General features: G+C 34.6%; 1 protein-coding gene across 3 annotated transcripts in view; it reads left to right on the plus strand.

Moving 5' to 3' along the window:
* The window catches only part of NIPBL (NIPBL cohesin loading factor), a 187,243-nt gene that overhangs the window by 134,961 nt on the left and 37,438 nt on the right, over positions 1-14,844 (plus strand). For all 3 annotated transcript variants that reach the window (XM_045848349.1, XM_045848348.1, XM_045848350.1), the window contains 9 exons: positions 1,336-1,474; positions 6,309-6,391; positions 6,966-7,098; positions 7,982-8,125; positions 10,538-10,627; positions 11,941-12,155; positions 12,261-12,363; positions 12,631-12,729; positions 12,825-12,971. In XM_045848349.1, coding sequence (XP_045704305.1) covers positions 1,336-1,474; positions 6,309-6,391; positions 6,966-7,098; positions 7,982-8,125; positions 10,538-10,627; positions 11,941-12,155; positions 12,261-12,363; positions 12,631-12,729; positions 12,825-12,971 — 1,153 coding nt within the window. The remainder of the gene's footprint in view (positions 1-1,335; positions 1,475-6,308; positions 6,392-6,965; positions 7,099-7,981; positions 8,126-10,537; positions 10,628-11,940; positions 12,156-12,260; positions 12,364-12,630; positions 12,730-12,824; positions 12,972-14,844) is intronic.

Consider the following 14,844-nt stretch of genomic DNA (forward strand, 5'->3'; position numbering starts at 1 on the left):
TTGAGAGCTTCATTATATTGTAGCCTTTATATATTTTTCATTATTTCTGTCTAATTTTTTATTTTAATATTCAAATAAAAGAGAGTTCAGTGAAAAGAGAGTAAGAATAGCTTAGATGTGTGAAATAACAATACATATTTGGGTGAGTTAAAGAAATTCACTGATTCTCAAATGTAAAGATCTATGGCAAGGTTTTTCAGTCTTGGTGCTATTGACGTTTTGGGCCAGATAATACTTCATTGTGCAGGGCTGTCCTGTACTTGGTAACGTGCTTAGCAACATCCCTGACATCTCTGCCTACCAAATGCCAAGAGCAACACCCGTCCTCCCAGTAAGTGACAACCAACATTTTCTCCAGACACTGATAAATGTCTCCTGAGAAGCAAAATCATCCCTAGTTAAGAATCACTCAGCTATGAGAAGAGCAATGAGAAATTGTCTCAAAAGAGTCAGAGACAGTTTAAGGATTTTACACTAAGGAACTTGCACTTAATACTTTCTATAACATGAAGTCACTAAGTACTGTTTTTAAAGGAGCCAAAAGATTGCTCTAACAGCAGTGTAGAAAGTAAACATGAAGATTAAATGCTTTAAATCACTAAGCACCAAGTAACTAAGGAATGTTACCCATTGCTGTGGTCAGCATTATTGCATTTGTTGTCATAGGTAATCATCATCATTATCATAACTATCACTATAATATTCCTGAGTGATTAAATGTGTCGGTCTGGTATATAGAATTTTATTGCTTTCAATTATTATTGCCTTAATTTTTGAGACTAATTGTGTATTGATAAGCATCTTGTCTATTATACCTGAAGAAAAGCTATCAACATGTAAAAGAATTCCTGTTTTTATTCTCTATAACAAAAGATTGAGAATTTGATTTTTTATATTGTATCCAATAGACCTTACACCATAGCACAGATGATCAAGAGCTGACCGTAGCAGATATTAGTAAAAATAAATACCACAATGCAGGGGCGTTTGGAAATCTGGAAGACTTTTCTCATTTAAAAAAGTTATTTTGAGAAGTATTTTATATTTTTCATTATAAATGTTTTATCTGTAGTGCACATGGAATGTGGAAGGAAATATTATTAAATATTTCATTTTCCTTTGTTTTAATTATGTATAGGGATTTAATTGGCATTTTTCTAATTTATTAAAAATAATTAGACATGATACTAGACATGATACTACTGTAAGCACTAAAGCTAATGCCCAAAAGTATTGGTAATAAAAGGATCCTGAAACTTAAAGGTAACAGATGACATACAAAATGAGATTGTCTTTATACTCTGTATGATTTAAATATTTTCCTTTTCATTAAAGGTTAAACAGTAGTGATATGGATGGAGAGCCTATGTATATTCAGATGGTTACAGCATTGGTTTTACAATTAATTCAGTGTGTAGTACATTTGCCATCATCAGAAAAGGACTCGAATTCAGAAGAGGACTCAAATAAAAAAGTAAGAAATTTTTATAAGTTTTATAATTTCGTACTTTTGTAGGAAAAAGTACATGTATGAGGGTGGACCTCTTGTAGTACGTGCTTCCCACTCTAGGTGAGAGTTCTCAGAACCCATCTGTATCAGTGTACCAGGTGTTGTGAGAGGTTGCATTCAGCTTTGGTGAATATTTTTTTAAGGTCTTTAGTGCATTTGCCCATTTCATTATGGATGATTTATAAGTGTACCTGCCCACACCACACTGAATGTTTGGCAGTTTGTGACCATAAACATCATTACCCCCTTACCCCTACTCTTCCATTCACCGGATCCTGCCCCAAGCAACTTTTTTTTTTGTTTGTTTCCCTGAGTGGGGGAAAAAACCCTCAAAGGGTAACATTTTGCTGATGTGGAAGAGTTGAAACGAAAAACAAGAGAAGTGTTAAAAGTCATCAAAATTGGCAAGTTCAAAAAACTTTTGAACAGTGCGAGAATCGTTGTCTCATAAGGTGTATTGCATCAAATGGAGAGTACTTTAAAGGTCACTGAATTTTAAACATGCAGGAATAAGTACATAATTTTTTATAAATAATTTGGTTCTTTTGGGGTCCCCCTTATATTCTCTGCCATTCTTTTTTTTTTTTTTTAGGGTTTTATTTATTTATTTTTAGAGAAAGGTGAAAAGAGAAACATCAGTGTGTGGTTGCCTCTCATGTGGCCCCCACTGGGGGCCTGGCCCACAACCCAGGCATGTGCCCTGACTGGGAATCAGACCAGTGTCACCCCCTTTGGTTCTCAGCTTGTGCTCAGTCCATTGAGCTACACTAGCCAGGGCTTGTCTGCCATTCTCATAGAACCGAAGTTCTTATTTAGGACTTCATGACTGGGCTTTAAGACTTGAGTTCTGGTTTAGACTGTTAATATCTATCAGTGGTGAAACAAACAAATCATTTTGATCTGAGATTGCTTCTTCCTCTATGAAATGGTGATGATAATACCTAACAAGCCTACCATACCAATTCATAAGACTCAAGTAAGATATTGAATATGAAAGTGAATATTATAATATGTAATATCTATATTAATATATAATTATAATAAAATTAATTTATGCATAAAATGAGTTCATGACCTCACAGTTAAGTAAGTCATAACTAAGATTTGTTTTTTGGTTTGTAGATTTTATACCCTAACATTTATAATTTTTACAGGTTTTATAGTATTGCTTCAAAAAAGTCCAAAAGAAATAGGAATAATTAATTAAGTAAAAAATGCATATCGAAAAAGTTAGGTCCCTCTTGTTTCTCCTTCCCTTCCTAATCCAGTTATTTTCTCTCCATTCTTCCCTTCCTTAACCATCTGCAACAAGTATTACAACAGTGTTTAATCCTTCTGTTTATATATTTATCTGCCTATATTTGATACAGAATTATTTTTCAAATTACATAAGTGATATCCTGACATATTTACAGCTAGTTTTTTTTCTCAACATTGTTTTAGTAGATATAACTTACTAAAAGCAGATTTCTCTTTTTTTGACTTGAGGTAAATACATATAACTATATCACAACTTTGAACAAGAGCATCTCTAGATATACTTAGAAGTGAAATATTAAATCATAGTGTACATACAGCTTTACTGAAACTTGTCAGTTTGCACACAAAGTAGTGTTCCAGTTTACAGTCTTACCTTTTGATTTTATCTACTCTGGTCAGTGTGAAAGATACCATGTTATATTTTGCATTTTCCTGGTTAATCATGAGCTTTTTCATATATTTATTTGCCCTTTGGTTTTCAAAACTTTGAATGACTGGTTTATATCCTAGCCTTTAAATTTCTAATGAAGGAGTTGAATTTTTTTTTGTATTATATTCCAGTGTTTCATAAACTTAGAGCTTGTAATGATTTTGTATTTTCAATCAGTTTCTTGTTCTGGCCTAGATCATGATAAGCAACTATTAATATTGCATTTGTTAACCACATTTGTCACTCTTACGTATTTTAAAAAACTAATATGAACTCAGTATTTTATTTTGTTTTTATAAAGTATTAAAATATGTTTAATATGGTCATTGTAGCTTTTCTCTTTATACGTAAAACAATAGTTAGCATTTTAGTATTTAAATGTATTACCAGGCTTCTAGTTACAGTGTTGGTGTAGGTAAACACAGGTCACCTCCTCACACAACTACATCAAAATTACAACTAAACTGTAGATCAGTCATCACTCAGAACCATCATAAATGAAGCTGAATGGAAGTCCTACTACTATGGAATTAAAGAAGAAATCATATTGAGACTGGTAGGCGGGATAGAGATGCGGAACAGGCTAGTCCCACAAATGTATGGCAGATGAAAATCGGAGGGATATCTCAGGAGCGAGGGGTCCCATGCCCTCCCAGCCCAGGGTTCCAGTTCCAGGAAGATAAGTCTCCATAACATCTGGCTGTAAATCCAGCAGGCGTTGAGGCTATCAAAGACAGAAGTTTCTACAGTCCCGGGCTAAAGGACTCATGCACAGGCTTACTTTGGAATCACTGCCTCTGAGTTCCATTGGCAGGGCAGCAGCTTGAAAGGCGCCAGAGCCATATGAGGAGGATCTGAATTGTCCAACATTGAAGTGAGAGCTGGGAGGGAGTTTTCCCCCAGGTAGAAGTGCTGGCAGAGGCCATTATGCCTTTTACAGCCCTACCCCTCACCCCACCCCAACCCCAACCCCCACCCCCACCCCCAAGCAGGCAGTCACTGTATCTGATACTTCATTAACCTGGCTCACTCTGTTTGGCTTCCAGGCCCACTCAAGCTGTTTACGGTGGCTTTTCCATACAACTGACTTGTCTTTACCCACTAACTTGTCTTTACCCATGCTTCAGATTTTACTAAATTTTCTCAAACAAGCAGCAGCTGGCTTCAGTGAGCCCCATACCTCTCACTGAGTTGCCTCAGGTTGGGCACTAGTAGCAGCTGGCCGTGGTTCACAGCTTGGCCTCTCCTGGGCACCTCCACACCCAGCACAAGTATCAGCCATCTGCAGATTGCTTTGTAGCTTATGCTGTATGACTATGGACAAAACACAGTTGGTGGCTGACCTCAGACATGGCAACAACAATCAAGGCTCAACCGCAAGAGGAGGGTGTACACAGCCCACATAGTGGGAGCACTTTGAGTACCCGGCTTGGGTTATAGCAGAGGCTGTGTCACTGGAACATACAGGACACCTACTACACTTGGCCACTTTTCCAAGCCTGGGAGACATAGCAGCCCTACCTGATACATAGACGCAAACACAGGGAAGCTGCCCAAGTGAGGAGACAAAGAAACAGGGCCCAAATGGGAAAAAAAAAAATAGAGAGCAATACTCCAGAAGAAGAACTAAGTAAAATGGAGACAAACAACCTTCTAGGTGCAGAGTTCAAAACACTGGTTATGAGGATGCTCAAAGAATTTAGTGAGAACCTCAACAGCATAAAAAAGACCCAGTCAGAAACAAAGGATACATTAATTGAAATAAAGGACAATTTACTTCATCAACAATAGAGTGGATGAAGCTGAGGATCAGATCAGCAATTTGGAATATAAGGAAGCAAAAAACAACCAATTAGCACAGCAAGAAGAAAAAAATCCATAAAGATTTTTTTCCCAGAGGTGTAAGGAGCCTCTTGGAAACTTCAAGTATACCAACATTTGCGTCATGGGGGTACAGGAAGGAGAGAGCAAGAAATTGGAAACATATGAAAAAAATAACGACAGAAAACTTCCCTAACTTGGTGAAAGAAATAGACATACAAGTCCAGGAGGCACAGAAAGTCCCAAACAAGATGGATGCAAAGAGGTCCACACCAAGACACATCATAATTAAAATGGCAAAGGTTTATACAAAGAGAGAATCTTAATAGCAGCAAGGAAAAAGCAGTTAGTGCCCTGGCTGGTGTGGCTTAGTGGATTGAACACTGACTTGCAAACCAAAGGGTTGCTGGTTCAATTCTCAATCGGGGCCCATCCCTGGGTTGTAGGCCAGGTCCCCAGTAGGGGGTCCACGAGGGGCAACCACACATTGATGCTTCTCTCCCTCTTTCTCCCTCCATTCCCTTCTGTCTAAAAACAAGTAAAGTCTTTTTTAAAAAGAAAAAAGCAGTTAGTTACCTCCAGGGAAGCTCCCATAAGATTGTTGGCTGATTTCTCAAAAGAAACTTTGCAGGCTAGAAGGGATTGGCAAGAAATATTCAGTGATGAAAACCAAGGCTCTAACAACCAAGATTACTCAACCTAGCAAAGCCATCATTTAGCATTGAAGGACAGATAAAGAGCTTCCCAGATAAGAAAAAGCTAAAGGAGTTCATCATCACCAAACCAGTACTACATGAAATGTTAAAGGGTCTTCTTTAAGAAGAAGAAGGTTAAAAATATGAACAATAAAATGGCAATAAATACATATCTGTCAACAACTGAATCTAAAAATATAAACAAGCATAACAGAAACAGAATCATACAGAGAATGTTTTGATGGTTGCCAAATGGGAGAGGGGTCAGAGGTGTGGGTGGAAAAAGTGAAGGGATTAAGAAGTACAAATTGGTAATTACAGAATAGTCATGGGGATGTAAAGTACAAAATAGGGAATAGAGTAGCCAAAGAACATACATGCATGACCTGTGGACATGGACAACAGTGTGGGGATTGCATGAGGGAGTAGGGTGGCAAAGGGGAAAAAATTGAAACAACTATAATAGTATAAACAAAATATAATTAAAAAATAAATATATTACCTGTATTCAGTAATAACATAACATTAGCAACTTTGCTGTTTTATTTGTTGGTTATTTCTTAGCTCTATAAACTTATTTTTCTCAATCTAGGTTGACCAAGATGTTGTCATTACCAACTCTTATGAAACGGCCATGCGAACAGCCCAAAACTTCCTTTCCATCTTCCTTAAAAAGTGAGTGTTGTAATCTTAACTGATTTTTATTTTGTCTAGTGTAGAGAATAGTTTAAGTAAAAAATTAATCCAATTTTCTACCATAATCTGAACCTTGTTTATATCTCTCTAGCTCTTGATTTTTTTTTCTCTTTAAAATGAGGTACTTGGAATATTAAAAATCTAAAATTTTATGAACTTGCTTATATGTTGGACTCCAAAAGTTAAAGTACTAGATTGGAATTCTGTACTTTTTTTAGTAAATTTTGGGGCATGCTAATTGAATAGGAAAGTTGTGGAAAGAGGCTGTTTAGTCTCCATAAAAATGTATGATAATGTCATAGAAAAACAGTGGTCGTGTTTCAAAATGTGTTCTACTTACCGGAAAGTAATGTTAATAAATTAATTCCCTATAGTGGGGGAACGGGGGGGAGTGATGAAGTTTGAGAAATCATTTATTTTAAACCATGTTTTTATGTACTCTCCTAATACCTTGTTATTAGATATATAGAAGAGAAAACTTAGCAAAATTTCAGTCATATTGGTCGACAAGTCACCTAAATTCACAGCCTTTTCATTATTTATCTTTGAACAGATGTGGTAGTAAACAAGGTGAAGAAGATTACAGACCACTATTTGAAAATTTTGTTCAAGATCTTCTCTCAACAGTCAATAAGCCTGAATGGCCAGCTGCTGAACTACTCCTTAGTTTGTTAGGGAGACTGTTGGTAAGAGTATAGCATTTACAGATTATTAGATTACTAGAAGACAACATAATGAGGATGTACTCTGATTCACAGATGATGAATTCTTTAAAAATGTGTAAGGAAATACGACCATTGCATCTCTATTTTTGCATGTGCATAATTGTACACAATATTGTCAGTACCTTGTAGAAAACCAAAATGTTGTGACTTTGGTGCTTTCATTTCATTACATAAAATAATAGTGCTTCAGAATCAGTTGGGGTTTTTTGTTGTTGTTCTGTTTGTTTTTTATTTTGGGGGCGTTTTTTTGTTTGTTTGGAACTTTTATATTATTAAAAGCATCTCAACACTGAGTCATAAGTTATTGTAGCTAATTCATTTCAAAGCATGAAACTGATTGACGTGACTCTGTAGTTTTTTAGAGTATTTATAAAGACATGACACTTTTTAGTCCTCATGTAACACAGTAGGGAAATGCAAAAAACACATGGTGATTTTTTTTTTTTAATTTTTAAACTATATTTGGACTTGTGCGATACAAATTTTTACAAAGCTGTTGGGACCTTACTTTCTGTCAACTGGAAAATAATAGTATTCTGGAACCAAAGTAATGTTTCATAGGCATCAGAATTGCAGGCTAACAAATCCCATTTTTCACAAATAAACAACTGAGCCGTTATTTAAAGAAAGTGACTGTGTTCTTAGGTTTAAGCTATAATTTTTTTTTAATGAAAATTTCAGAATGCAGAAACTCACAAGGCAATTACATTGTGGAACAATATCACAAAAATTTCTATTTCAGATGATATGGCATAGATTTTGAATTTATATACTAAATTGTTGTAGAAAATACACTTATAAACTGATTAAATTATACCAAAATTTGCTTTATTTTGATGTCTAGGTTCATCAATTCAGTAACAAGTCAACAGAAATGGCTTTGAGAGTGGCATCTCTTGATTACCTTGGAACTGTTGCTGCCCGATTAAGGAAAGATGCTGTCACAAGCAAAATGGATCAAGGATCTATAGAGAGAATTTTAAAACAGGTATTCAGATAAAGGATTAAAATTATGGAGATAAATAACATTTAAGTACTGTCTCTTTTAGGTATGTCATTTTGCATGTCATTTTGTAGATTCAAAATCTACTTCTAAAAGTGGGCTTTTCAAAAGCCCTGTTGGTAAAGAAAGTTGACACTTAGGGTGAAATATGTCTAACATGAACATGTAAATGATTTACATAAATCTTTAGTTTGCTTTCTTTTTACAAACCATGGTTACAAGTGTATGATGCTATTTTCCTTTTGGTTTAACATGTTTCTTTTAAATCTTTAGTTTAATGTGATGCTGATTTTCACACTCAAATTGTTTTGTGCCTTTGAATGTTGTGTATCTTTTTATACTGGGGAAGAGTGAGGAGGACTTCTTTTGATTTCTTTTTCATACTAAAGATTGTATTTATTTATTTTTAGAGAGAAGGAAAGGGAGAGAAGCATTGATGTGGGAGAGATATATCAGTTGATTTCCTCTTGCATGCCCCAGGCAGGCACCTGGCCTGCACCCCAGGCATTTGCTCTGACTCGGGGATTGATCTTGCAGCTTTTCAGTTCGGATGCTGGTGTTCAGTCCACTAAGCCACACCAGACAGGGCAAGGACTTTTTTTGATTTTATTACATGAGAGAGCTTTCATGTTTGCAGGCAAAAAAAAAGTGTTTTTTGCAGCACTTACTCTTTTTAAGTATTGATGAGGTGGTAGTAATACCATGTTACTTAAGAGAAGTGGTAGGTAGATCTCTAATCCAACCACATACAACTGTTTTTATTTTTTCTACTCTTTTTTTTAATTGTTCATAACTTTGTCTATGCTGGCCATTGAAAACACCTGATTTTTTTTTTCACTATACTTTATATTTCAAAATAATTTTAAACTTAACCAGAAAAGTTTTAAGATTAGTACAAAGAGGTTCCATACACTTTTTACTGAAATTTCTTACTTTTTGACACTTATATTTGCTTTATGATTCTTTTTCAAAATATACCTTTATGGGTATCTAAAGTGTGATTACTTAAACAGGTAGCACCAACATTACCATCACCTAAGAACTTGTTAAAATGCAAATCCTTAGGACTCTCCTTGGACCTACTGATTCTAGGGGTGGGGCCCAGCAGTCTTTGGTTTAGCATACTCTTCTTGTGTTTCTAACGAATGCTGAAGTTTGAGAACCATTACTTGATGTATATTTTTTACAAACAAGAACTCTCCCTTAAAAATCCACAGTATAATTATCAAAAGCAAGACATTACCATTAGTACAATATTGCCGTTCCTTTTTAATAGGTTATAATTTGTTGCTATCATTATTTTAATGCTCAAATTGTCTAGGATTTGACCAGTTAGAGCACCTTTAAATTGGCTTTTGTGTCTTTTTGATATATTCCTATCTTCCTTTGAGGATTTTCTTGCTTTGTGGCACAGTGAAACGTATCAGGCTCATCTTTTACTTTACTTTCCACAGCCCTGGAATCAGCCATTTCTCCAAGTACTATTGGTTCCTTTAATTGGAAAATGGTAATTTAGAAACCAAGGTCTAGGCACTTAGGTGACTTTCATTATTTCTTAGAGTGGACCTGGGACCTCTTATTTGTCACATGACTAGGTAGATAGTACACTATAAAACTAGAAAGCAGGAGTCATTCATATTTTTATAGCTCTTGACATACATCCAAGTTGCTTTTGGAAGTTTACAGTGTACTGGTTCACAGTGCTGTGATGAATTTCTGAATGCATCCATTTTACCACTCTGCTAGAACATGGGTTATTCTCATCCTTGTTTTCTGCTTGTATATGTTTTAAACCACGTATTTGTCATTTCACTTGGCCAAATCAACAGTATAAGCTGGAGACATGAATGTCAACTCACAGTTAATTTCTTCTCTATATTATTCTTGACAGGACCTAAACACATAGCTCAACCAACTGTATATTTAATATCCTGTGTGAACTAAAGTACTATTTTTATATTAATTACAGATAAAAATTATGCCTTCCAGAATTTTTAAAAAAATAATATCCCAAAGAAACCCATAACACATAATAATACAGATAATAACAGTTTCCATTTACTAGATCAAAAGTTTGGATTTGTCTTTTCCCAAACAGAAAAATAGTGCTAGGACCTTTCTACCTCTGAAGATTAAAAACATTGTTCTGATCATTTTTGTCAGCTACTTATGAGCTCCCTCAAAGAAAGATAACATGTAATTCATAGAAATAAAGGACAGCTTCAGCTATCAATATATTTTTCAAAAATTGTATTTTTTGGTGACTTCATTTAGTTGCTGTACTTATATTTTCATTTTTATCATTAGTTAGTTTTCCTCATATTTGTGTTTATAACTAAAGAATTTATTAAAGTACATTAATAATTTTATTTTGTTCTTACTTGGCTTATTTTATAGGTTTCTGGTGGAGAGGATGAAATCCAACAATTGCAAAAAGCATTACTTGACTACTTGGATGAAAACACTGAGACTGATCCTTCGCTAGTGGTAGGATTTTTTTTTTCTTTTCAATTTTTGGAAATATCACATGTTTATTCAAATTGGGTCTGAAAGAAAATTATATCATGAAGAGGAAGATTTTTTGGAATATCAGTTTTTGAAACAAAAGAATAGTTGATCTAAACAGAAAGTAATGGTATGAATTGATAAGTCTTTATGGAATTCTGGTGCAGGTATTACAGTGTAGTAAAAATGTATGACATGGGAAACATTTGGAAATCTTTCCATAGGTTATCTTTAAAACTAGGCCAGATCATTGGTCCTCGCAGGGAGCCCGGCCCAGGTGGTGCAAGAGGTAATCTGTTAGCATATAAAAAGAAACTATTAGAATTTTATATGTGTATTTATTTTTAATATAATTCTTAAATCTACTTTTGTGTATGTTATAGTAAACATCAAAAATATTAGTGTAATGGGTTCCTATGTAAATTTTTTTTAATTTGTTGATTTTAGAGAGGAAAGGAGGAAGGTGGTGGTGAGAAAGAGAAACATCAATTTGTTGTTCCACTTATTTATGCATTTATTGGTTGATTCTTGTATGTGTTTTGCCCAAGGATCAAACTCTCAACCTTGGCATGTCTGGACAAAACTAACCAACTGAGCCCCAACAGGGCTCCTATGTAAAATTTATAAACTGTATTAGGGGACAGTGTACATTTATTGGGATACGTTTTAATTTTTTTTATTGTATTTTATTGATTATGCTCTTAGTTGTCCCAATTTTTACCTCTTTGCCCCTCTCCACACAGCATCCCCTACTGCCTCAGGCAATCCCCACACTATTTTTTTTTTAACTAATGGGGTATACAGTCTAAAAAGATTGGAGATAGCTAAGCTATTTAGCCAACTACTGAAGGTTTTCAATCATTATTGAAATGAACAGATTATAAGTATGACTCAGCATTAAAATATTTCAATAATAATTAGCTGTGTATTTCTTGAAGTCAAGATTTGTAGAATAACTAGGGTCTTCTACTTGCAGCATTTCATCCATTTGTTCTAAACTCTTCTAGTTGAACCATTAGCAGTCTAATTTTACTGACTCATGTGATACTATCCTTAGTTAAGTTGTCTACAGTATTATCCTAGATTTAATATAGTGGTATTTCAAATTATTTTTTGACATTATTACATTGGGATAAAGAAATAATGTTTTTTATCATTTAGAAATTCTAAACATTCCTCTATCCTTAAAATCTGGTTTTAGCTGATGGAAGTTGTTTTAAAATAAACCTTAATATTTGTATTCCTGATCGTGTAGTAATTTCATCAAACTCATGTCTTGTCTTACTTCTTTTCAGTTTTCTCGTAAATTCTATATAGCCCAGTGGTTCCGTGACACAACTCTGGAAACAGAAAAAGCAATGAAATCACAAAAAGATGAGGAATCATCTGATGGAACACATCACTCAAAGGAGGTTGAGACAACTGGTCAAATTATGCATCGAGCTGAAAACCGGAAAAAGTTTCTTAGAAGCATTATCAAAACCACACCTTCTCAGTTCAGCACATTAAAGTAAGATCCAGAGAGAAAACATTTTTACTCCCTCAGTTATCTCTTTGAATCTATTTACCTACTTTACAAATAAATAAATAAAAATTTAATGACTTCTTGTTGCAGGATGAACTCTGATACTGTGGACTATGATGATGCTTGTTTGATTGTTCGATACTTGGCCTCTATGAGGCCGTTTGCCCAGAGCTTTGATATTTATTTGACACAGGTAAACTGGACCAAAATTCCTTATACAATGATACTGACTTTTCTAATTCTGGATACTTGTAGGTAGTATATGATGTTTCATTATTGAGAAGAGGTAATGATTGTGAAAGTAGGATTTGTTTCTGTGTTGACATTAGGTACTTAACTCATAAAAAACTTAAAGGGGGATAAATATGTTTATTTTTATTCTTTTGCTTGTTTGCATGCTGTATTTTGTTTAAAATTATGTGTTCTAAAATTTATGAAAATGTCAATGTTTGCTTGGCAGATCCTTCGAGTTCTTGGTGAAAATGCAATTGCCGTTCGAACAAAAGCCATGAAGTGTTTATCTGAGGTTGTTGCTGTAGATCCCAGTATCCTAGCAAGGGTAAAGAGGAGCACAGATGATTCTTTGTTGAGCTTTCTATTCAAATTAAAATATTAGCTCTAAGTGTCAATTATATCTTCTTTATTTTTCTTTAGCTTGATATGCAGCGTGGAGTCCATGGGCGATTAATGGATAACTCCACTAGTGTCCGAGAAGCAGCAGTAGAATTACTAGGTCGATTTGTCCTTTGTCGACCTCAGCTTGCTGAGCAGTATTATGATATGCTGATTGAAAGAATATTGGTTTGTTTGTTTTCTCACCTTTATTATGATTCATAAATACAATTTTGTTTTCCTAGTACAGTCTGTGAATTATACGTTTATATTTATATTTCCTAATCTGTGAACTATAGCAGCTTTCTAAAGAAGGGGATACTTTGCCTTGGCCAGGTTCGAACATCATGCCATACACCAAAAGGTTGTGAGTTCAATTCCCAATAAGGCCACATATCTAGGTTGCGAGTTCCATCCCCAGTCGGGGCATGCATAGGAGGCAAATCAATCAGTGTTTCTCTTTCCTCTGTCTAAGTGTATCCTAGAGTAAGGATTTTAAAAAAAGGACTGCTCAATACTGTAAAACAAATCATTGGTGAAAATTGGATTCCTTTTTTTAGTTACTATTTGCTTTTGACTATGTCAGTTTATAATGAGTAAACAGTAGGAACTACATGGCATAGTTAAGTATAAACAGGAGAAATTATTTCAATGAGAGCTAAGTACAGAACTTGGATATCTAATAATATTTTTTAATTCTTTATGTGTATCTGCATGATTCCTTAGAGCAGAATTACAACAAACAAGTTAAACCAGAAAGTCATTTGTATCCTAAGAAAGTCATTTGCAAACTTAAGAAATACTGTTCTATAAGATACTTAATTTTCTTGTATGTCATGGATTTCTCTGGCCCTGAAGCATTTTCCTGGAATATAAAAGGAAGCATTGGCATTACTAGATAACTCTGGAATCTGCACACCACCCACTGCAGGCATTTTGACTTCTGTAACTCCACAGAGATGCATTAAGCACAGGTGTTGATCACCTTTAAACTAGTATCAGAATACTGTGATTGAAAGTTATAGATAATTTCAGCTTCAACTAACATAAAGTCTTGATTGAAACAAAGAATTTAAGGAAAAAATGGAAGAATTTTTTTCCCTTTTTAGTGCTTCAGTCTTTTCAAAAGTGAAGGGCATAATCAACAGGATTCTCAAAGCTAATTAACTGATAGCATATGCCCTCACAATATATCCTACAATATTTTCGCAATTGCTAAACTGTATAATGGAAATAAATTTGTACAATTAGTGTTTGATGTTTTTTATTTATTTTAAAAACTTTTGTAATTATGAAAATTTGTAAAAGTAGAAATAGTATAGTGAACACCCATGTATCCACCACCATATGTCATCTATATTTTTTGCTTAGTTTAAATTAAAACATTTTGCTACTTCTCTCATAGATATTTCAGCTGAAGTCTCCAGAAAACAAGAAACAAGAGTACTGCCCTCACCTAATATCTCACTCAACCAAAATATCTAATAATCAGTTCATATTCAGATTCTCCAGTTTTCCCAAAATTTCACAAAAATTTCTTTGAGCTTTTTTTTTTTAAACAATCTAATCAAGATCTTGCTTTTGCTGATCATGTTTTAAAATTTAGGGTATTCTGCCCTGGCTGTTGTGGCTCAATGGGTTGAGTGCTGGCCTGTGAACCAAAGGGTCACTGGTTTGATTCCCAGTCAGGGCGCATGCCTGGGTTGCAGGCCAGGTCCCCAGTGTGGGGTGTGCTAGAGGCAACCACGCATTGCTGTTTGTCTCCCGCTCTTTCTCCCATCCTTCCCCTCTGTCTAAAAGTAAATAAATAAAGTCTTTGAAAAAAAATAGAATAAAATTTAGGGTATTCTCTAACTCTTTTTACACACTTCCTCTGACATTGGCCAGGTTGGTCTTGTTATTCCTCATTGTTTTATTTAATTAGTTCTTTTGTTTCTTATATTTTCTATAAACCATAAGATAGTGACAATGGTTTGATTAGACTTAGGTTAGACATTTTTGTTAGAGTGTTTCATATGCTGTTTAAATGCCAGGCACTATTCTAAAAGCGTCATGTCAGTTA

Source organism: Phyllostomus hastatus, unplaced genomic scaffold (assembly GCF_019186645.2).
Source record: "Phyllostomus hastatus isolate PE091 unplaced genomic scaffold, TTU_PhHast_1.1 phas_contig_58, whole genome shotgun sequence".
NCBI classification, from domain to species: domain Eukaryota; kingdom Metazoa; phylum Chordata; class Mammalia; order Chiroptera; family Phyllostomidae; genus Phyllostomus; species Phyllostomus hastatus.